The sequence below is a fragment of the Mesocricetus auratus genome, unplaced genomic scaffold (assembly GCF_017639785.1).
Source record: "Mesocricetus auratus isolate SY011 unplaced genomic scaffold, BCM_Maur_2.0 Super-Scaffold_100006, whole genome shotgun sequence".
NCBI lineage: Eukaryota > Metazoa > Chordata > Mammalia > Rodentia > Cricetidae > Mesocricetus > Mesocricetus auratus.
In genome coordinates this window covers 33477818-33502829 of record NW_024429190.1, presented here as the reverse complement: position 1 = coordinate 33502829, position 25012 = coordinate 33477818, and the positions used below count along the sequence as shown (strand labels likewise).

General features: G+C 40.8%; 1 protein-coding gene across 3 annotated transcripts in view; it reads right to left on the bottom strand.

Moving 5' to 3' along the window:
• Tbc1d19 (TBC1 domain family member 19) overlaps positions 1-25012 on the bottom strand; it is a 109843-nt gene that overhangs the window by 61296 nt on the left and 23535 nt on the right. For 2 of the 3 annotated variants that reach the window (XM_021226404.2, XM_005068763.4), the window contains exons 3-10: positions 24539-24584; positions 21653-21728; positions 11828-11902; positions 10349-10412; positions 8814-8860; positions 7589-7699; positions 3144-3216; positions 828-866 (exon numbers count right to left, since the gene is read on the bottom strand). In XM_021226404.2, coding sequence (XP_021082063.1) covers positions 828-866; positions 3144-3216; positions 7589-7699; positions 8814-8860; positions 10349-10412; positions 11828-11902; positions 21653-21728; positions 24539-24584 — 531 coding nt within the window. The remainder of the gene's footprint in view (positions 1-827; positions 867-3143; positions 3217-7588; positions 7700-8813; positions 8861-10348; positions 10413-11827; positions 11903-21652; positions 21729-24538; positions 24585-25012) is intronic. The other variant, XM_040747082.1, reaches the window with a different exon arrangement.

Below are 25012 nucleotides of genomic sequence, written 5' to 3'. Positions count from 1 at the left end.
AGTCCACAAAATAAAATCAAACAAACAAAATATGAGACATATTATGCATCCAATGCTTATCTAACAGCATCATTTTCTTGCATCCTTTCAAATGGAAGAGGAAATTTTCCACGAAATGAAAAAGATATGATGAAAAGAGACAAGGGAAGCATAATAATTTTTAAAAGAGCATTCTTTATCTGAATGTCTAATGAAAGAGGCCAAGCCTACAAAAGAGGTCTTTGAAATTAAGATGACTGAAAAACAGAAGTAGGGACATTGGTACATGACAACGACTGTTAGAGATGGTTCGTCTGACACACAGCCTTCTTTGCACCTCAAAGACAATAAAGGATTTAAAAACAAGAAAAAGAGTGCCCAAAAGATGGGCAATTGTTCCCCCAAGATATGGAGACCTGCCAAGCTCATTAAGCCTTATCACTGTGAGCTGTCAGGGGGATTTAAGAGCTCCATCTCTCCTGATGCAGGAGCATGTCCTCATTAGCACTAATGAGAGGTGTGTCGGTGCATTAAGGAGAAACTGCCTCCTTGATTGGGACATGAAATTCTGGGCAGAGGCTCGTCTCTCATGTAGCTGACAAATGTGGGGCTGTGCTTCCTGTTTAGCGAGCCAGCTGTGTGCTTAATTTATACTGACCGAGACAGCTAACATGCTGTATTTGCTTCTCAATAAAGATTCCGGTTAGATTACCTGCTTGGTTAAATATTATGACTCTCCAGTGCTTCACTTTACAGAGAATAAATTTCACCTGAGGCTATTTCATGCTGACAGTTACCCAGTGCTGTCTTGTTTTTTAAATAGATTTTAATAACCTGACAAAACCTACCTTTTTGCCCAATACGCACATGCTCATTTTCAAAAAGTTCTAAAAATGTTAACAGAAAATAAAATTATTAGATGCAAATATGATCAACTACATTTAGAGTAAGAATTATGCTTCCCAGTACTGATACTTATTTTTAAAGTTGGATAACTATGTAGAAAATGTAAGAATTCATTTGTTTGTTTATTTGAGACAGAACTGTCCTGCCCAGGCTGGTCTTACTCCCACTAAGTAGCCTGTGGTCCTTAAGCTCACAACCCTGCTGTCTCAGCCTTCTAAGTTCAAGGCACATATCACCACACACCACCACACACTACACATACCACCACACACCACCACACACTACACACACCACCACACACTACACACACACTACACACACCACCACACACTACACACACACTACACACACCACCACACACTACACACACCACCACACACTACACATACCACCACACACCACCACACACTACACACACCAACACACACTACACACACACTACACACACCACCACACACCACCACACACCACCACACACTACACACACCACCACACACCACCACACACTACACACACCACCACACACTACACACACACTACACACACCACCACACACTACACACACCACCACACAGTACACACTATACACACTACACACACCACGACACTAGCTCTGAAAACTGGAATAAGAGGCCCAAATGTAGAAAGCCTTTACCTAAACTGTAAAAAGTGAGTTCATATATTTAACTGGGAAACAAAAATGGACAAATTAAGCTTTCTTTTGTTAAAACAGAATATATTCTTATACAGAAATATTTCTGTACATTCAGAAAAAATTCAAAGAAAGATTGTTTTGAATATCATTTCAGTGGCTGGAGAGATGGCCCAGGGTTAGGAGCTGTTACTACTCTCTCAAGATGCCATGAGACCTGCTCACAACCACCTGCAACTCCAGCTCCAAGGAATTCAATGCCTACTTCCAGTTCTCCAGGCACCCTCACACACAGTCACAGAGTCACACAGACACTTACATACAGAAGCACACACATAGTCACACAATCACATAGACACTTACATGCAGAAGCACACACACACGCAATCACAGACACATACATATCGAGGCACACACACACAATCATACAATCACATAGACACATACATACAGAAGGACACACACACCACATGAATAATACAAAATAATTAGTTAAAAACTCTCAAGAAAAATTCTTTGAGTTAAAAACCCAACAACATTGTGAGCAGCTTCATTCATAAAGTCCAATTTCCACTCCACTCGAGCATCAAAGTCTGTGTAAGCACAGCCTGCCTCCTGTGTAGAAGCTTGGCCTTGTGAATGCTATTTAAAGGCTTTCACTGGAACAGTTGCCTTTAAAAAAGTATCAACCATATTGTAAACAGACTCATTAACTACAGCATATTAAAATAAACTTCTGTTCACAAAAAAGAAAGAACACCATCACAGGAGTCTTAACAAGGTAAGTTTCTGAATGTATTTGTAACGTGTATGTGGCGGAGGGCTTGTATCCAGAACTTATGAAGAAAGACAGACAGCCTTACAGAAAGAAGCAACTGCCAGACACAAATAAGCCAACAATGCTATAAAGCTGCTTGATCACATTAGTCATCAGAGAAAACAATTAGAACCAATAGAAAACATGGAGCCAACACAGTGGTAGAAACAAACAAACAAAAAACAAACAAAAAGACTGAGCATTGAGCAAATGAACTTCTCATCCAAAGTTGGTGAAAGTGTAAGCTGGCAAGATAATGTTGGAAAACTGGCACTATCTACTGACATTGTGCAGGTGCACATGATATGATAACTATCAGCTCACTCTCAGGTATATGCCCTAAAATGTCAAAAAATATTCACAGCAAGACCACTGATGACAACCAAATGGTGGGAATAACTCACATGGCCATTGACAAGAGACAAGATAGACAGCAGTATTTACATATGGTGGATCACAATACAAAAAATGAAATGAATAATTTTTCTCCATAACACTATGTATCTTATAGACAGCAATAAGCTGAAGAAACCAGATATAAGTGGATACAGCAAATGATTCCATACAAGCCACACTAGCCCTATGATGTTTCAGGCAGAAACTGGGGGGATGGCAGAATCTGTACCTGTGCCCAGGGGGCTTCTACGCTATTGTAATATGCTGTTTCTTGATTGGGTTGGAGGTCACACAGTGTGTCCACTTTGTAATCCACTGATCTGCACACAGATGACTTATAGACTTGGAAGCTATTACTTGTCACTAATTAAATGTCACATGAGAAATACTAACCAGGAGGCACTTGTGTAGAATCATCTATACCCAGTTGTCCTGTATTTAAGCCAAGTTCTACAAAGCATTCTTTCTGAAAAATAACATATAAAGAATTAGCACACATCTCAGACTCTAGTGCATGTGAAAAGGTTACTTCATTAACAAGTGAAAAAATCACATGTAAAATGAATCTGTTTCATTCAAATGTTAAAAACTAAAAGAACAGTAATAGACATTGAGGAACAGGATAACCACAGCTGTGTACTTCAGATATGGCTAGGCATCATTTTCATGTGAAATAAACATGACTAGAAAGTCCACAGCATTTAGGATAAATTAGTATACATGATGAGAAAAGAAACTTAAACATACAGTACTTTCCCAGTGCAGGACTCTTGGTAATATTTTTCTTTCATCACTTTTTCCTTTCTACAATTTTTCACTTTGAACACTTTGGTCAGTATGAATTCTGGCACTGAATTCTTCAAAAATATTTTTTCTTGATTTTGCCTCTTTAGATAACCCACAAATCAGCATAGCAAGAAATGATACCTATCCTTCTGGGTAAAGGCATAGTAATGCTCTAACCTTTCCTAAAGCAAGCAAGCACACACACACACTGCACCCCCCCTCACACACACATACCGCACCCCCTCACACACACACACCGCACCCCCTCACACACACACACTGCACCCCCCTCACACACACATACCGCACCCCCTCACACACACACACCGCACCCCGCCTCACACACACACACCACACCCCCCCTCACACACACACACCGCACCCCCCCTCACACACACACACACCACACCCCCTCACACACACACACCGCACCCCCTCACACACACACACCGCAGCCCCCCTCACACACACACACACGCACCCCTCACACACACACACCGCACCCCCTCACACACACACCGCAGCCCCCCTCACACACACACACCACACCCCTCACACACACACACCGCAGCCCCCCTCACACACACACGTACACAGAGTCACTCAATCACATCATACTTAGCAATTTTGTCTAACACCATTGTCCAAAATTATCAACACAAACTTCTCTCTGTATTTTCTATGATTTGGCATCTTACTCTAATGTTAAGAAGCCAAACCAAAAATATCCAAAACAAGTTCACTTTTGAGCCAAACTGAATTACTAAGTGTTCAGCTAAAATAAGGATGAATTACAATTATTCATAGGACTTCCTTCACTCATCTGGTAATGTTGTAGGACAATAATCACAGCTGTATTTTGTAAACTAGAAAACCACATATTAATCACATTATTCTACAAGTAATCAAATATTTCTATTAATAGTTGCTCAGCACATTATAACTATTCTGATTGGTGAGCCATACTTCCCTCGCTTTTAAATTTCAGTTAATTTTAATTTTCCAAATTATCTGTTATGTAGGTTGGTGAGTTTCACGATTCTTTCCCTTCAACCACTGTCTTCCATGTATTTTAGGACTCTTCTTCCTCTGTTAATGATTATATATCTCAGTTTAAGAATAGCATTGATCTGGACACTAAAACACAAATCTACAGCCAATACACACTTAAATACTAGGTCCTGTAATCAAAATGAAGAATTTTACTTATGACATGGGAGATCTGGATGTCCATTTTCCATGCCATTGCTCTGGACTATTTTTCATTCAACATTAGCAGATTCTCAGATTTCCATCAAAACTGATCATAGGGAGCATGCCTCCTCAGAAGCCTTCCTTGCTATTCCAGGCTAACAAAAGGACCTCTCAATATATTATCTTTTCTCAGTCTTTACCTATACTATATTATGCTATATACTATACACTATACTACACTACACATACTGTACTATACTATAATTGTTCTTCTACTGTCCATTCTCTAATAGCCTGCCGTCCTTTAAAGATGATGACTGTCTCTTAGTAATGAGCTCCCCAGTACCTATCAAAGCACCTGACCCAGCAAATACTGTATACCAGTGTCTAGTCCTATCTGGCTGCTCCACTAAACTAATCACAAATTCTCTTTAGAGTTAGTAGTTGACTATTTCAAGAAATTTCCTTGTAACATGGAAGAATCTACATAATCCAATCACTTAGAATCAGAATCACCCTGACACAGTATACGGGTGGCAGGGACTAGTCAGATGAGGAGTAGCCATACTACATGTTACATGCTACAATTCTGACCTAGCAGGCAAGATGTGCCCACTGGTGCAATAGAGGCATGACTGTTCTGGTGTAACTAACCACTTCTGACTGGGCTTGAAGCCCACTTCACAAGAGGGACTAGCATGTCTGGTACTATAATCCTTGTCAAAATCCATGACTGCAGCTGGGCGTTGGTGGCGCATGCCTTTAATCCCAGCACTCGGGAGGCAGAGGCAGGTGGATCTCTGTGAGTTTGAGGCCAGCCTGGTTTACAGAGTGAGTTCCAGGACAGCCTCCAAAGCCACAGAGAAACCTTGTCTCGAAAAACCAAAAAAAAAAAAATCCATGACTGCGAGATCATAGGTCACAGGGTAGAATCTGTAATTGTTATTTTGCCCAGTACATACTATTCTAACCACAGAGAAGGGGAATTTCCAGAAATGGCAATGAAGAGAAAACAATAGAAAGGAAAATATTCTACCAAGACCTGAAATAGACCAATCCAAGATGGAAGCCAGAGTTTGAGATTACCAAGAGAATATATTTTTGCTGGAACACTGGCATGTCTGTTTTCTGTTTTGTATCATTCTATAAATTGAAGTTAGTATGGGGCCAAGTTGTGGCCTATTCTCTTCTTGTCACTCTAACCACAAACCTTAAACATCTACAACACCTACTAGTGGTCATTCTATAAATTCATATTTTCATACTCATTCATTCTCATTTTCGAGTCCCATCCCCCTCTCCTTTTGGTCTCTGAGTTCACTGCCCCATGCTCTTGAACTGCAGCAGTTTCAAATCTAGGGATTTTAAGTTCATCATTCAAGCTTGGGAATAAAGCAATAAAAAATGTGATTGGGAGCCATGCAGCAGAGACTTCCCTAGACTGGTGGGACATTCTGTTAGACAGCTCTGTAGCCAGGCAACCCGCTTTATTCTCCACATCTTCCCTAGCTTTTCTGGTGTTCTAGAGTGGGCAGAGGCTCAGAAAGCATAGCAGCAGAGATAAGAATAGCAGTCTCACTGTTGCATAGACTTTCACTTGGTCCCTGTTAATACATCAGAGGGTTCTGAGTTAATAGCTACTCTGAGTTTGTATCTCTGGCGAATGTGCCTCTGGACTCCTATGGGGGTGGGGAGAGTCATGTGACTGAAGAGTGGGTAGGAGCTCCACCCCACAGTCTTTCACAGAGTCTCCGTTCTCCGTTCTCGGCCCTATAGGTTGCCATGGCAAGCACTCATGCGGTCTCTGATCCTTGAGCCTTCTCCAGGTTCTATGAAGAAAGCCATGTTGCTTCTTTTATCAGTCAATATCTACTTAAGAAGGAAAGGGCATGCCACAGATGTCAAGAGGGAAAAACAGAAGTAGCAAATGCAGAGAGCAACTGTGGCTTCTAGGAGCACAAATGAAAAGGAAGTATGAAATCAGAAAAGGGTCCTCCCAGTGCTCAAGGCCATGAGCAAATCCAAGGACGGCGGGAAAAAATGCCACGAGGAGCAGGTTGGAGCTGGAGGCAGACATTACTATACATAGGAACCAGAAAGGAGGCAACTTTCTCCTGCTGGAGCCTTTCAAATGTCCCCCCAAAATCATCCTTTATTGACAAGATAGCACGAGGCGAGCTGTTGAAAGGAAAATACTGCAGATCTAGCGTAATGCAGCAGATCAGAGTGGAAAGTTCCTGCGCACCTCACATCCACCCTTCCCATCTGCTCTGACCTCTCTGACTTTAGGTTATTTACCACGACCTCTCCATGTCTAAACTTCGGAGTTTCAGCACAGACACGGTGACAATGATGTGTCCTTTATTATTTCAGGATGAGTCACAAAGAAGGAGTAGTGACAGCTTAGCTTCACCATCAGGAAATCTCACAATTCATTTTCAAGCCAATGCCTACCGGAAATGATGGGCTCCAAGGCAAATGCAATTTCTCTTAGTGTCTCACCAGGTTCAGGGCTCCAGGAAAGGTGGCTAAACTAAATAACACGTGCTTTCTTAAATATCCTTTTATAATCTTATGATTTGTTCCAATCAGAACCTGAGTCCCCACAAATTCTCTCGTAATTTTTACTCTTTATTGGAATAATGGGCAAAGCAATTATAGGTCAACATAAACTTGATTTGACTCCCACATACAAACTTGCTCTTTCTATGTACATATTTCCAGCTATAAAGATATCACTTTAATAATGTTTAATGTGTCTATGACTCTAATTACAACAGATACATGCTGCACTAAATTATTTTTCTAGTGGTTATCATCAAATATACATTAATTTATTCTTTAATGTCTATACTTACCAATTCAGGGATGTCTTTTACTTTCAGAGGAACTTGAATTAAACCCAAATGAGTCCTAAAACTAAGAGAATCACCATTTTCATAATTTGGGTTGCGGAGATTAATTAATACCTTTAAAAATAAACAACAAGCCTGGTTAGTTTTTTTGTATAGGTGTCCTTGCTAAACATGATAACTCTTGTTTAAAAGCCATTTGAGGCACTAGAGGAAACCATCCTGAGTGAGGCAACCCAGTCACAAAAAGACAAACATGGTATGTACTCACTCATATATGGATTTTAGATATGGATCAGGGGAGTGCCAGCCTACAATCCCACTGCCAGAGAGTCTGGGAAACAGGGAGGACCCTAAGAGAGATATATACATGGTACCCCAGAGAAGAGGAATGGGACAGGATCTCCTGAGTGGATTGGGAGCATGGGGGGAGGGGACAGGGAGATGGGAAAAAGAGAGGGGGAGAAGAGGACATGGGAGAGCAGGAAGGTTGAGTCAGGGGAAGAATAGAAGAGAGCAGAATGAGAGATACCATAATAAAGGGAGTTACCATAGGTTTGAGGGGAGATCTGGTACTAGTGATATTTCCAGAGATCTACAAGAATGACACCAACTGGCAGACTAAGCAATAGTGGAGAGACTACCTTAAATGCCCTTCCTGGATAATGAGATTGATGACTACCTTATATGCCATCCTAGAGCCTTCATCCAGTGTCTGATGGAAGCAGAGGCAGACACCCACAGCTAAACACTGAACTAAACTTCTGGAGCCCAGTTGCAGAGAGGGAGGAGCAAAGGGGTCAAAACTGGGCTGGTGAAACCCACAGAAACTGCTGCCCTGAAGAAGTGGGAGCTCATGAACCCCAGACTGATGGCTGAGAGACCAGCATGAGACTGATCCAGACACCCTAAATTTGGGTGTCAGTGAGGAGGCCTTGGCAATCTATGGGGCCTCAGGTAGTAGACCAGTATTTATCCCTGGCATACAAACGAACTTTGGGAGTCCATTCCACATGAAGGGATGCTCTCTCAGCCTGGAGAGAGTGGGAACTCGGGGTGGGGTGGAGAAGGTTAGTGGGAGTGTGGGAGGGGAGGGTGAGCGAGCTGGGATTGACATGTGAAGCAAGCAGTTTCTAATTTAAATAAAAAAGATTAAAAACAAGCCATTTGGGGTCATATACAACCTTCAATTACACCCATCATATTTACATATCTATCCAATAAAACATACCTCAAGAAAATCCTTAGGTGCATAAACAGGTCGAAAAAGGCTTAAATCTGGAATGAGTTAGAGTAAAACAAAATTTTAGGCAATATATGAAGTGATTACAAAGACTAATGTCACTGTTACTTTACTATGTTTCTATAGAAATGGATCACATATTTATTGGGTATTGATTATTTGCTGTACATTGTGTAAAACACTGGGAACACAGATATAAAAACACAGTCCTTGACAGCTTAAACAACATATTGTAGAAGATCTTAATAGTTTCATATAAAGATTCTATATGAGAATTTTCAAAGTACTTAAACTACAAATAATGCATTCTCAGTGAATTCCTCCGCCTGTGTTGAACTTTTCTGATCTCAGGGGAAACATTTCTCATCACATGTTGCTTGCCTGGTTCCCAGACTAGCTTTAGTAGTGGGGCCACAAGACATGGGGCAGCCGTGTATGCATCTGTCCACATAGTTAATCAGCATCTACAATATACATGTGTTACTCGTTGTATGTTTATAAATCTGACTGTATATTAAGTTTAATGTGAAACAAAATACAATTGAAAACACTTTAATTCTTGACATTTACTTTTCCTTGGTTAATCTCCTCAGCACCTCAGCATAATTAAGCTTACAGAATTCCTATCTTAACTAAAGACAAGTCTCAGGAAGCTACTAAATGAATCTTATTTACTTGTTTTCATTTTCATCAGCATTTATTACCTGTACAAACTGATGGGCTTCATTATGAAGTTTCATACATGCATGTAACATACTCTGATTACTTCAGTCCCCCATCACCATCCCCCCTCCTGCCACTCTCCCTCTCTCCAGCCCCAAGCCCTCCTTCTGATTTCATGTGTGTTCTCTTGGTCTTTTTTCTTTCATTATTGTTGTTCCATGTATGCACATATAAATTTATAAACACAACCAACCAAGTCCATTCAGTGTTGCTCACAGCCTGTTTTAAGGACTGAACACATGGTATTGGATAGCTGCATGGAACATTCCTAGGGAAGGCTAGTTTTCCCTCTATCAGCAGATATTAACCGTCTACAGTCCTCCCTCCATGAGTGGGGGCGTCATGAGATTTTCCCCATTCATGGTGGCATAGCAACGAGTGTTGCTTTGTTCAGGTCTTGTTTAGGCCACCCTGCCATGTTGTTGTCATTTCAGGGTAGAGCTTCCCTGTTCTATATAGAAGACACAATCTCACAGCAGATCTCCTGGTCCTCTGTCTTTAACAATCTTGCTCCCAATTGATAAATCTATTAACAAAAGTCCTATACCGAAGGCTCATGAAACATCACAGAAGAGAGGACAGAAATATTCTATATGTATTTTTATAGAGAATGTTTAAAATGCTATTTGAAAAAAATGATAATGTTGTCTAAGTCTAAACTTGGGAATTATTAAGCTACAAACTAGAAGCCAGCAAATCAGACATCAGGGAAGTGGATGTGGAAAGTTGTTATGCCTCCAAAAGAAGTATTAGGTAACTTCAGTCAAAATGACAAATCCTGCAGGAAATCCTTCACATACCTGGCTCATCAGTTCCCATTTCATTCCATTTATTGAGAAGTTCTTTCTGTTCTCCAACTGGTCTCTAAAAATGTTTTTGATTAGTTCCAAAATCAGTAACTTATTCAAAGGATTACATAAGGCATCATAGCATATGAGAAACAAATTAAACATGGAAAACTTAAATTATGCCTAAATTAACTTTTAAAAAGACTGAAACATATCTAGTCTTGATGGCTTAGTTAGAACTTTGTGCCAATGAGTTCAAGAAGAGAAGGTAAAAGGTCAGACTGGCCAGTAAATCTCCCACAGAACTACCTGCTCCTCAGCTAGATCCTACACGTCTCACTCCATCAGCAAGCTTAAACATGCATGGCAAGAGAGAGGACTGGCGGAGGAAATAGGACTGACTCAGTAGCATGATCTTACAATGTGCAAGACAGTAGCACATCATACACATTCAGGCAGGTTTTCATCTAAGATTTTTCTAGACCCTACCCTGGAGATGCCTTCAGTGGCTTCTCCTTGGCTCTCATCAAAAGTATATGCTCCTGGTCTATTCAAAAGTGGAGGGTAACTGGTGGGCAGAAAAGGAAGCAAAGGGAAGCTCATTCTCTCCCACCTGTGAGCAGCCGCAGTATCTAGAACAGACTCCTGGAGATTTATCTCGCATTCCCTACCTTTCCAACCATTAAGTAAGAACTAGATCTAAATAGAAGTCCATGTCTGCAGAGATACAGCATATTATTCTTGTCGTTCCTTATACTAATACTGGAAGATGTCATCATATTGTCAACCACAAGACTGTAGTCGTCATGGACTTCTAGGGATAGTACTATTATGCTCACTAACTCAGCGTGTGCAAAGACTAACTGCCATTAAAATCTTTAAAGTATACTCACTCTTTGCAGCTGTGGAGCTTTGAATGAGATTCCCCCTAAAGTCTCAGGCATTGGAATGCTTGATTCCCCCACAAGTGGTGCTATTTGGGGAGGTTAAGTGATGTGGCCTTACTGAACTAAGTATGTCACTGGGGATGCGCTTTGTGAGTTCAAAGGTTTGCACCATTCCCCATTTGCTCTCTGATCCCTGCTTGTGCTCTCAGCTGCTGCTCCAGTCACCATGCCTGCCTACTGCCATGCTTCCCTACCGTGACAGTGATGGCTTCTACCCTTCTGGAACAGTTAGCTCCAAATAAACCCTTCTTTGTATAACCTGCCTTGGTCATACTGTTTTAGCACAACAATAGTAAAGTACTAAGACAGCAGCCAAGCGTCTAAGTAGGCTATAGCAGAGGTTCATTATAACAAATACTAAAGTATATAAAGTAAGAATATGTATAAGACATAAACAAACACTTGGCACTTACAGGTTTGCATTTAAAAAACTGATACACCAGTAAATGAGGGATAACAAGCCTAACAGTTGTACAAACTCTGTGACATTTTTCAGTAGTTAACTCCCAATAAAGGTACCTCAGCAGAAAAATGCTAAATTTACCTTTCGTGCCAATGGGATACTCAGTTCAGTGCACATACTATTTAAACTCTTCAGGATTCTTTTTTCCCAACTTCCCTGAAACAAAAGGAACAAGCTATCACTGTTTTTCACTACTAATGTCTACGCTAATAAGAAAACACCATTACCATTACTCTGAAAGAAATGGCAAAGACGGTTGAGATGGCTGTCCTCATTAGCTCACTCCACAAACACTGGTTACTTCTCAGTTCGCATCAGATACTGTTCATAGTGCTGTGACACCAACAGTATGCAGTTTGGATAGTCAGTATTATTGGGCCCATATATTAAAGTCTTGAACCCCAGCAGTGTAGAGTTGAGAGGAAAGGTAAAATTTTAAGAACTAGAGCCTAGTGAGAATTCCTTTAAGGCATTGAGAGGGTATCCTATAGAACATTTTGGAGACTGACAGACATATACATGATGTATTTTGAGTTTCCCCAAGTAGATAAGGGCTAAATGAATTTCACCAGAAATCATGGACTCTGGTGCATAATGCCCAGGTCAAGATCCAGGTCTACCACTGACTGCTTTTGTGAAGTTAGGCAGAGTGCCTCATCTCATCAGTTGCCAAGAGTACTAAACAAGTAGCCACATGTAAAATACTATGTTGCTGGCATATTAGAGCTCTGTGTGCTACTAGTACCAGTTAGGAAGAAAACTGATCCACTTACAAGCACCACACTTGTACCAGTTTCTTCAGATACTGCTTTCTTTTAATGTACCAAAGCAGTTCCCAAGGTTTCTTATACAGAAATGAGGTTTCACAATCATGGAAGTTTAAATAACACTGTATAAAATTTTTAATGCTTAAATTTCACTTAAGCCAGTGTTGTTCAAACCTATGTGACTATGGAAGCCTACCAGGTAGAAAAGCTACAACTTTTAGTTCAGTATAAACTAAGTTCCTGCTTCATAAAGGTCAGGAGAGTAGATGCAATAGGAGCAAAGATGCTTCAAGTGTTCTCTGTGGGGGCATGGCCGGAAAGCTGTGTACAGAAGAGACTAATGCAGCGTATGCTAAGGTCTGTAAAACAGAGACGTGAGGTTGAAGGCAGAGGCAGAGACAACATCAGAGAAAAGATGCCATCTTAATTGAGCCTCACAAAATAGATGGCATCTTGATAACACACAGTAAACAGAAAGCTCTTTCCAGGACAGAAAAACAAAATGCAAACAGTGTTCATAATGCTGGAGGAAAGGACACCAGGACCTAGATGAGCACATAGGACAGTCACATGATAGTAGAGAAGAATAACGTGGAGGACATGAGAACAGGGAGTGAAGGTCCTTAAATGCTGAACTCTAGATTAGGGCTCCACTTCTAGGCAACTGGGAATCACAGAGGTGTACTACATGGCTTAGTTTAGGAGACAATCACAACATTCTCAACCAAGTATGGGACAGACACTAAAGATGAGTGAGACACCAGTAGAACTGTAAGTCATCCAAGCATGGTGAAGTTTTGGTACAATCTAATGGAAAGGCAGATACTAAGTAAAAAGTATTAAATTAGTAGCAGGCAGAAAATTAGCCCACTACAAGTTAAATAAATGATTTTGGACTAATGATCAACAGAATTAAGTGATTTCCTGACCCAAAGTTGCCAACAGTTTGAGAGGAAACAGTAGAAGGACCATTAGGCTAAGGACTTGAACAACAAAAAATAACTCTAAAGGAGGAAAAGATTATGAGGCCCAAGAAGGGACATGGTAAAATGGTAGTTGTAAGATCTAAACTAAGTAGGCTCCATGAAAACTAGACAAGGAACTGAACTGGCCTTCCTCTGGACATCAAATATAGGATGAAAAACTGATATTTAACTAGGAGACTGACTATACTCCACAAGCTATGCATTAACTGTCAGTCAATGGTGTTTGGAGAACTGGTTGGATCCTAAGGGTCCTGACTTAATGGATTAAACTACTGATGGATTTATAATATAATTTCTTTATTGGAAGATAGTGAAAAATAGAAGGTGGGGTCTAGTGGGAGGAATTCGGTTACTGGGGACACACCCTATAGAGATGGGTCCTATCCACTACCCCTTATTCTTACCCGTTTTTCTATCCGACATAGGGAGAAAAAATCTGTTCCTCAACAGCCTTCTGCTATACCATGGGACAGAGCATAGGGGCCAACTGATGGTGCAATGAAGCTTTTGAAGCTGTGAGCCATAAACTTGGCCCATCCTCTTTAGTTTTCCTTCCAGATACTTGTCACAGTGATGAAAAACCTAATAGAAAATTGGTACCAGGAGTAGGGTCATTACTATGGCAAATCCTGACCATGTGGTTTATGTTGATAACCAAGAGAAAAAGAAAAAGAGATCAGAAAGACTTACAAACATTGAAATTTGGCCAAGAAAGTCTATATTAAAACTGGGGTTAAGGAAGGTTTGTTTTCTGAAGAGACTCACACTATTAAAAAGAAGCCAGATATTTGAAGTTGAGACAATATAACAGACATCTTGAAGGCATCTCAGGAACTGATTAGAACCCACCCATTGCAAACTCAAAATTACACAAGGTACATTCTTTAAAAGACTTTTCTCCTGAGAATAGAGGAAACAGGGCATCCTGCTGGCACAGAGTCGCTGTACTGAGCTGATCAGGGAGGCAGAGACTGCTGTAGGTTCAGTTCAGAGAAGCCTGGTTATTACTCAAGTTGAGGCAACCTTCTTGTCATCCATGAAGTGGCTTTGCAAGCATGCAAAATATAAGAGCTCTGGTCCTGGAGACATCCACCTAGATTTCAAATAAGCACAAACGGATGCCAGCATTGTGGAGCATCTGAAAGAAAAGCCAGCATAGGAGAGAAGCCATGTGGACTGCAGCTGGCAACATTTGTGGTGGGGGCTGCCCAAACCTTCTGGAGCTCACATCAAACTGCCATGTGTCCCAGATGACAGATTAATGTTCTGCTGGGTTGCAGTCTTGCTTTGGTTTATCCTTCCTTTCCATGACCCTATTACCTATCTTTTGGAATAGAATTGTTGACTCTGTACCATTATGTAATATGTAACTTGCTTTTTTTTATTTATAAGGGTTTACAGAAAAGAGTTTTCCCTAAGTCTTAGAAGACAATTTGGACCTAGATGTTAGAGCAATAATAGAACTGGTAAGACTTTTGGGACCACTGAAGATAAACTAAATGTCATCTCACTGTATGAGAAGAACACGAACTTTTAGGAGCTAAGGAGTGAAACACTGCAGTTTAAATATGAGATGCCTCCATAATCTCATGTATTGGGCAGGAGCTTTTATTGTTTTCAGCTAATTGAATCTGGAAAGTGAATGGATCATAAGAACTCTGAGAAAATTGATGGATTATGTATGCCCTTAGAGATGCATAACACTACATTATTATTGGGAAGATGTGAGAGTAGGAGACAGAGACTAGTTGGAAGAACTGGGTCACTAGGAATCTGTTCTGCAAAGATGTATCTCAGCCCTGGCCCTTCTCCTTCCCTGTGGTTTCTGTCCACCAAGAGATGAACAGGTCTAATTTGCTCCTCTGCACCCTTCCACTATAATGTTCTGCTCCAACACTGCACAGAAACAGTAGAGCTGGAAGATCATAAACTGAACCTCTCTAACTGTGACCTAGAATAAATCTGTTCTCCTTTTGAAGTGGTTCTCTTGGACGCCTACTACAGTGACAAAGGCCTGACTAATAGAGATACTTTACTTCATATGGCCTGGTTAAAGAATTGATTAATTCAGCAGACACTTATTCAGAAGTTCTCTAGGCTAGGCACTATGCAGGGTGCTGAGGACGGATGCCCTTAAGGCAGAAAACATTTGGAGATTTGGAGCAAAAGGACAGGTAAATACTACAGGTTTTGCAGGTCACAGGGTCTCCATTGCAACTACTTAACTCCTGCAGTGCAAAAAGGGTCAAAGACAATACTGTAAATGATTAAGCATGACTATTTCCAAAAGTATATTTTACTAATCCCTATCATTTTCCTGAGCCATGGACTTATTTTTTTCAATGTTGATAGATTTAAAATTTTTTTCACATATAAAAGGTGAAAACTAAGCTGGGTGGTGGTAGTGCATGCCTTTGATCCCTGCACTTGGGAGGCAGAGGCAGGCGGATCTCTGTGAGTTCGGGACCAGCCTGGTCTACAAGAGTTAGTTCCAGGACAGCCTCAGAAGCCACAGAGAAACCCTGCCTTGAAAAACAAAAATCAAAAAGACAAAACAAAAAAAAAGGGTGAAAAATAATTCAATTGGATATCCATGTACATACCACCATTACTACTTACCATTCTTACCTCAAAATATAGTTAATTTACATAGGAGAAAATGCATAATCTAAGTGTGTCATTCCATGGAGCTCAAATAAATAGATACACATGTACCACCTAAACCATAACTAAGACATTGAACATGATCATGTTCCATAGCAAATTCCCTCACATGACTTGCTGTAAACTTCTATCCTCAAACTTCCTTATTCTGAAACTTTCCTATTATAGATTAATTTCCCCATCCTAGAACTTATCGATGGAATAACATAGCATACATTCTTTTTTTAAGATTTATGTATTTATGTGTATGAGTGCTTTATCTGCATGTACAACTTTATGCTAGAAGAGGGCATCAGATCCCACTATAGACGGTTGTGAGCTGCCATGGGGTTACTGGGAATTGAACTAAGGACCTTTGGAAGAGCAGCCAGTGCTCTGAACTGCTGAGCCACCTCTGCAGCCCCTAACATAATACTTTATGTAAAGTTAATATGACTCAAAATAATAAGTTGGGGTTTCTTTATATTATAGTATATATTGATAGCTTGTTTTTCTTCATTTTGAGTGATAATCCAACTATGCAAAGGACATAGTTTATTACTTATTTTCTAACTGATAAACAGCCAGATGATTTCTAGCTTGGAACTCATAATAATAAGGCTTTTATGAACATCCTTCTAAAAGTCTTTTCATGGATACTTATTTTTTACATTTTGGGCAACAGATAAGGGATGGAGTCTATGGGTTACAATACATACACTTATTTTTGTATGAAACTGTCAGACTTTACTCCACAAGTGACAGCATTTTAATTCAGGCTGCCACAACCCCACCAGTGCTTATCTTGTTGTTTTCATTTGTGGCCATTTTTGGTGTACACAATACAGTTCTTAATATTATTCTTAATTTGCTTTGCAGACAGCTAAAAACACTTGTAAAACTCCCCTTTGTTAGTCTTAAAAATAGGTGGCAGGCTGCCTTGAGTACAGAGTGTGACAAGTCCCGAGTCTGAAAAGAAAACAGAATTTATTCCTATACAGAATAAACTGCTACCACTCAGAGTCAGCCACTGGCAGTTTTAGGGATGAAGTTACTCTTTGCCTGGTGTCTTAGTCAGTATCTTATTGCTGTGAAGAGACACCACGTCCATGGCAACTCTTATAGAGGAAAAATTTTACTTGGGGTGGCTCATTTACAGTTTCAGAGGTTCATGGTGGGGAACATGGTGGTGTACAAGCAGTCATGGTGCTGGGGAAGTAGCTAAGAGTCTGACATCTTGAAGGCAACAGGAAGCTGACTGAGACACTGAGCATTATCCTGAGCATAGGAAATCTCAATCCCTGCTCCCACAGTAACACACTTTCTCCAACAAGACCATATCCACTCCAACAAAGCCACCTAATAGTGTCACTCCCTATGAGATTATGGGGGCCAATTACATTCAAACTACCATATCTGTCTATCTCTTCTTTCGGTCATTCTAGAAAGTCAACCTCTGCACTTTTTTTCTCATATCTGACATACTAAAACATGATTTTTCTATATTAATTAAAAATTTCTGCCAGGCATTGTGGTGCACAACTTTAATCTCAACACTCTAGAGACAGAGGCAGAAAGATCTTTGGAAGTTTGAGGCCAGTCTGGTCAACATTGGGAGTCTCATGCTAGCAAGGGCCAAAGAGTAAGACCCTGCAATTTAAGACTATTTTTTTCTATCCAGGCATAGTGGTACACATCTTTAATCCCAGAACTACAGAAGCAAAAGCGGGTGGATCTCTGTGAGTTTGAGGCTAGTGAGTTCCAGACTAGCCAGGGCTGCATAGTAAGACGCTGCCTTAAGAAAAAAAATATTTTTCCCAAAAAACATATCCAATCCCAGGCTGCTGCCAAGGACTATGCCTGGGTCCACGGTCCCACCACAGCCAGGGTCTATGTTGATATCCATGGCCCATGCAGCCACACAGATGCCCAGTGTCTAGGCCACAACCTGTGGCCATGTTGGTGTCCAAGGTCCATGCCTCCACTGAGGCCATGTTGATCTGGGTGGCCTGTGTTGCCACATGGGGTTATGATGACATCTGGGCCTGAGCTGAAGCTAAGGACTATGTCTGGGTCCATGGCCCTATGGTGACCAGGGTCTATGTTGATGTCCATGGTTTCAGCAATCACCAAAAGCCATGAGGATAACTGGGATCAGGGCAGCCACCTGAGGCCATGTCGGTGTTTGAAGATTTCACTGCATTAGGGCCATACCGATCTGAGTGGTCTGCACTGCCACTAAGTACCACAGGCCTGAGCTGCAGCTGAGGGCCATATCTGGGTACATGGTTCTGCTGCAGCTGGGGTCTGTGTTAATGTCCATGGCCAGTGTTATCACAGGGGACCATAGTAACCATGCATGTTGAAATCTGAGGGCCCATGCTGGGCTGGCCCCACCCTTCACTAGGCCAGGGATAGCTGGCCCTGCCCCTCATGGGAGAGCTGCACATCCTCACACCACAGCACTTCACAGAGATGGCCCCACTCCCCACCACAGGTGTGGGAGAGCTGGCCCTGATGTCATGGGCCTAGGAGAGCTGGCCGGGCCCCTCATCTGATGGGGTGGAACCAGTGGCCTGAACTGACCAGCTCAGCTAACACGCAGGCCCACATCCTGGGTCTTGGGTTGGTCCACCCTAACATCTGTGACTTGCTGGAGCTTGTGAAATCCTGCAGAATGAAAGTCGCAGGATGTCCATGACTTGGGGCAACAGCAGGATATCTGAAAGGAGTTTCAGTGAGGGTCCAGTGAGGATAGTGTACCAGAAACTAGAGGCCTTCAAACACCAATAACTCATTGCAATGAACATTTGTGGGCGGGGCTGATTGGACCAAAGGGTATACTGTGTGACACACTGCAGCTCCCAATGCCACTAGGAAGAGGTGTCGGAGAGGTGGAGGAGCAAGGTGGACTTTTTGTTTGTTTGTTTTATTTTTAATTAATTTTTGGAGGAGTTTTCTTTTGGGAGTGATGCTGCAGAGGTAAGGAGCATATATGGAGGGGCAGGAGGTGAGCGAGATTAGGGTATGTGATGTGAAATTCCCCCAAAAAAATCAATAAAGAATTGCTATTAAAAATATTTAGACCTTACCCTTCTAAGTTTTTTCAGTTTAAATTTTTATAACAAAAATCACACAGTGCTTTCAAGAATATATTTAACTATCGTGCTTTCATACAACTAGATAAATGTTATCTGATCCTAGAGATACCACTTAGAATAAATAGATTACATATTTCCTCAAAACCTCCATGGTTTCTGTTACACTGTCTATATCTGCATCTAATCTGGAGGAGGTTTTAATGAAAATGAAAGTCAGAATCTTACTAATGTACACTAGTGTGAACCTGACAACTGGACAAGGGAGAACATTTTCTGTAGCAGCAATGGCATGATGCTGGAGTGGGGGATGAGCCCACAGGATTTCTGTAGAAATGATTTCAATTTTTCAGAAAAATTGGGAACCAATCTACTCAAGACCCAGCAATACAACTCTTGGATACTCTCATACCACAAGGACAGTAGCTCAGCTGTGTTCATAGTAGCATTATTAATAATAGCCAGAACCTGGAAACAGCCTAGATGCCCCACAACTGAAGACTAAATAAAGAAAATGTGGTACATTTACACAGTGGAGTATTACTCAGCAGAAAAAACAAAACAAAACAAGCAAACAAGCAAAAAAATGACATCATAAAATTTGCAAGCAAATGGATGGAACTACAAAAAACATCCTGAGTGAGGTAACCCAGTCACAGAAAGACAAAGTATGTACTCACTCATAAGTGGATAATAGACATAAAGGGAAGGATAATCAGCCTATAGTCCATGGCCTCAGAGAAGCTAGGTAACAAGGAGAACCCTAAGAGAAACAAACATGGATCCCTCTGTGAAAGGGAAATATACAAGAGTTCCCAAGAAAATTTGGAACATGGTTGGTGGGGAGAAGGGAAGGCAGAAGGGGAGGGGAAGGAGAGAAGGAGAGGGAAGAGAAGAACATGAGGAAACTGGATGGTGGAAATGGGGGAAGGACAGAAAGGAAAGGAAGGAAAGAGATATTGAGGGAGTCATTATGAGGCTAGTGAGAAACCTGGCACTAAGGAAATTCCCAGGAATCCACAAAGTTGACCCCAACTAAGACCCTAAGCATTAGAGGAGAGGATGCCTGAATTGGCCTTCCCTTGTAATCAGACTGATGACTACCTTAATTATCATCATAGAACCTTCATCCAACAACTGATGGAGGCAGATGAGAAGATCAACAGCTAAGCTCTGGCCAACCTTCCAGAGTCCAGTCGAAGAGAAGGAGGAGTGATACTATGAGCATAGGGGTCAAGACCATTCGAGGATACCCACAGAGACAGCTGACCTCAGCTAGTGGAAGCTCACTGACTCTGGACTGAGAGCTGAGGAACCTGCATGGGACTGAACTGGGCTCTCTGAATGTGGGTGACACTTGTGTGGCTTGGGCAGTCTGTGAGGCCACTGACAGTGAGACCAGGATTTGCCCTAGTGCCTGAACTGGATTTTTGGAGCCCATTTTCTTCAGAGGGATACCTTGCTCAGCCTAGATATAGGGGGAGGGCATTGGTCCTGACTCAAAGAGATGGTCAGACTTCCTTGAATCGCCATGGGAAACCTTACCCTCTTTGAGGAGTGGTTGGGATGGAGTGGGGGAGGGGAGAGGTAGGGAGCATAGAAGGAGGGGAGGGAGTAGGAACTAGGATTGACATGTAAAATGAGAAAAGATTGTTTTAAAATAAAAAAATTCATGTCTTTCAAAAAAGAAAAACTTAATCTATTTCTGAGGCCATGGGGGAGAGAAGGAAGAACCCAGCCTCTGGCTGTGATGGCCCACGGCCCTCCAGCACTCACAGGAAGTTCATGGGCATGGCTGGACCAGAGAGGAGGATGGGCTCTGCCCAGGGAAGGACAGCTAGAGAGACGGGACATGTGACAGGCTCATTAACTTTACATGCTAATATGTTCTTGTAGTTTTGTGCTTATTTGTGTTGTATTTTTTCCTTTTAACACCATTTCTTCATTGTCGCCATCCATCTATGATGGCAGCCTGCTGTGAGAGTAAAACTATTTTTAATATGGTATCAGTAACACTGGCTTCAAAGGTTTTTTTTGTTTTGGTTTGATTTTTTATGGTTTTTATGTTTTGCTTTTAATGCATTAGTTTATCTGCATTTCATTCTTTTAAATTCACAGGCCATGGCGAGTAGATTGTTATATAAGACTTTATCCTATCTCAAACTTCAAGTCAGTGTAGCTCATGACCTTTTTCTTTATATGTAATGTTTTCCATGGTTATTATAGCTAAACAAGTAAGAATCTTGATTACTAAAAATAAACAGGCAGAGTGTACAAGAATTATTAGCACTGTTTAAGAGGGTCTTACCCAGTCTTTATATGAAGAATAAATACATATTATGCCAATAAGAATATACTCTGCACTGTACTACTTAGCATGGAAAAGGAAAACAAAAATGAACAGTGGCCAACCTGTGCTTTCCTCATGTACACCAAAGGTTCCTTGAGATGCTCCGGAGGTGCAGAAGGATGACTGGGCAAAGGATACCTAGAAGCAGAAAGAGGCAGCTAAGTAGCATACTGCGGGCGCAATAATGAATTCTCTTGAGAAGAAGTTACTTACCTCTGCAGTTCTTGCTACAAATGAAATAGAGTATCTGTTCAGGTGTATATACCCGATTTAATAGAAATTTTAATTATACCATTATAGAAATGGGTAATGTTTTTGTTTTGTATTTCACACAAGGTCCAACTGGGTAGCCCTGTCAGGCTTAGAACTTGCTGTACAGACCAGGATGGCCTTGAACTGGTCCTCTCAAGTGCGGGTATTATAGGTGTGCAACACCACATCAGCTAAAATATAATCAGTTAAGAACAGAAGCACTCTAGCTTACAGTTCTAGGCTCCAGGAAGTCAAACATCCAGATGCCAACATCTGAAGACAGACTTCTCCTATATCATCTGGTTGTTGCATTTGCTCATGTTGTGGAATAGTTAACTATGTAACAACGTGTTGCATTTGTTTAATTATGTAAAGATGTATTGCTGTTTTCATTGTCTGCTTAAGGCCCCTGATTGGCCTAATAAAAAGCTGAATGGCCAATAGCAAGGGAGGAGGTATAGGTGAGTAAATAGGAGGAGGAATTTAGACCTGGAAAAAAAGAAAAAGAGATGCCAGGGAGATGCTGGGGGCTAGACAGACAGACAGACATGGAGGAAGCAGGAAAGTAGGACACGTAGAATGAAAGAAAGGTTAAAAAAAAGCCCAGAGGCAAAATGTAGATGAGTAGAAACAGGTTAAGCTAAAAGAGCTAGTAGGCCAAGCCTAAGCCAAGGCCAAGCATTCATAATTAATAGTAAGTCCCCATGTCCTTATTAGGGAGCTGATTGGAGGCCCAAAAGAAAATCACAACAACATCTGGTGACAGAAGCTAAGAAGTTCACTGGGAAAACATGGCCAAACCTGGCCATTTACAGTATCTCAGTCCAACCCTAATGGTTCCTTAGAGCCTCTGTTGGCAATATTGTTACAGTGACAATTACATCTCACCCATGAACTTGGAGTGGACACTTAAACTGCTGCCGCCAACTTAAATAATTGCTGGGTCTTCCTTAAGGGCAGCACAAAACAGACTAAAACATGATCTAGGCATTTCCAACCTATAGCCCTTGGGCCATATGTGCCCAAGTATGGCTGTGAATGTGGCTCAAAACAAAATCACAACCTACTTGTCTTAGTTAAGGTTTCTATTGCTATGAAGAGACATCATGACCACAGTAACTCTTTTTAAAGGAAAACATTTAATTGGTGCTGGCTTACAGTTTCAGAGGTTTTGTCCATTATCGTCACTGTGGGAAGCATGGCAGCACACAGGCAGACCTGGTGCTGGAGAAGGAGCTGAGAGTTCTACAGCCAGATTGGCAGGCAGCAGGAAACATGGTGTGAGCATGTGGGACCTCAAAGCTCACTCCCTGTGACCACTTCCTCCAACAAGGCCACACTCCTAATAGTGCCACTCCATAAGGGCCCATGGGGACCATTTTCTTTCAAACTACCACACCACTAAAACATCACTGGATTGTTTGCAATTGTTTTTCTATGTAACTTGATTGAGAAGTTGAGTATGAACAGTGAAATGTCAAAAAACTGGATATGTCAGGTAGATTACTCTTCCATGGTGATGATATGAATTTCTATTTGGTAGAAGTAGTTATAAAGATTGCATTCCAGCTCTCTCTCTCTCTCTCTCTCTCTCTCTCTCTCTCTCTCTCTCTCTCTCTCTCTCTCTCTCTTATTAATTTAGGGGACTAGGGCTGGACATTGAACCTAGGTTCTGGTACATAAATAAGCCAAAGAACATAATGTGTTTAAGAAGCATTCCAGCAATACAAATTATCACCAATATAATCTGGATAGTTGTTAAAGCAACAGTAAACATGTATTTATCTTAAGTGAATGGAAAATGAAACAAGGTGTGCAATATGAAGTGGGAAGTACCAAACTGAGCTGAGTGGCAGATTTCATGTCAACAGCAGAATATGGAAGGCTTTCTGTTTAATAGAAACCTAAAATCTTTGAAGTGTTTATTAAAACAAATAAAATGAGATGAACTTTATTAGGTATGAGTGCATGTGTTTAGATCCAATTATTTAATGTTACCTAACAAATATTACTGCCTACAGTTTTCTTTTTAAAAGGTTTTAATCTTGATTAAGCATTTGTGGGGGAGGAGGTATGGGCACAAGTGCAGGTTCTGACTGATGCCAAAAGAGGGAGTCATTGTATCCCTTTATGCTGGTTACAGGTGGGTGAGCTACCTGATATTAGCACTAGGAATCTAACTTGGGTTTTCCACCAGAACAGTAATGTGCTCTTAATCACTGAGGCATCTGCCCAACCCTGACTTTTCCTTTTTTAGAGCAGAAGTTCCATAAACTTTAAAAAGCCCTGATAGTAAATCAAGACAAATAAAAATAAAAATAGTAGCAACAATAGTAATCTTACAAAGAAAAAGAAATGTTTAGAATGATCAGTTTGTAATGACAGGAAAAAGTATGATATTCAAAATTTAACAATAAAAAGAATATAAGTATTATGAGACCTATCCCATTACCTAATTATGCTGGTTGAATACATTCTCTATATACAAATATGGTAATATAGAAAAGAACCACCTAATCATTACTCACTCTCAGACTAGACTGCAGTGATTTGTGATATTAACTTTCCTGAAATCCTATTAGTATACTAATGAGAAATGAGAATACATGTATAAACAGCAACATTAATTTTACTACTTACAAGGTAAATCTACTTTTTAAAAAAAAAGTATGTCAAAATAGATAAAAAGAACTCACACATTCAGTTCACTATAAACAGCATTCTGAAGTTTCTTCTCCCAACCTGTTTTTAAGTTTAGAAAAATAAATATTATTGTCTTAAATATGAAACATAGTAAAATTTTAGTATAAAATTTGTTTTATTTTATGTGTGTATGCCTTCATGTGTATATGTGCACCAAAATTTGTGCATGAGTCTACAAACATCAGAAGAGGGCAATGGATCCTCTGGAACTAGAATTGTTGTGGGCTGCCATGTGTGTTCTGGGACCTGACCTAGAGTCCTCTGCAAGAGCAGTCAGTATTCTTAACTGCTGAGCCATCTCTCTAGCCCCAACTTAAGATTTACTCACTAAAACGTAGGCAGCATGGTTATTTGTGAAAGAATTCTCTCAACTATCAACTGCTATGTAAGTAAAACTACTGAACCGTTTTCTCAAGTTAAGGATGATACCTTCTTCCGCTGTCAATGTGCTAAATAAATGCCAATGT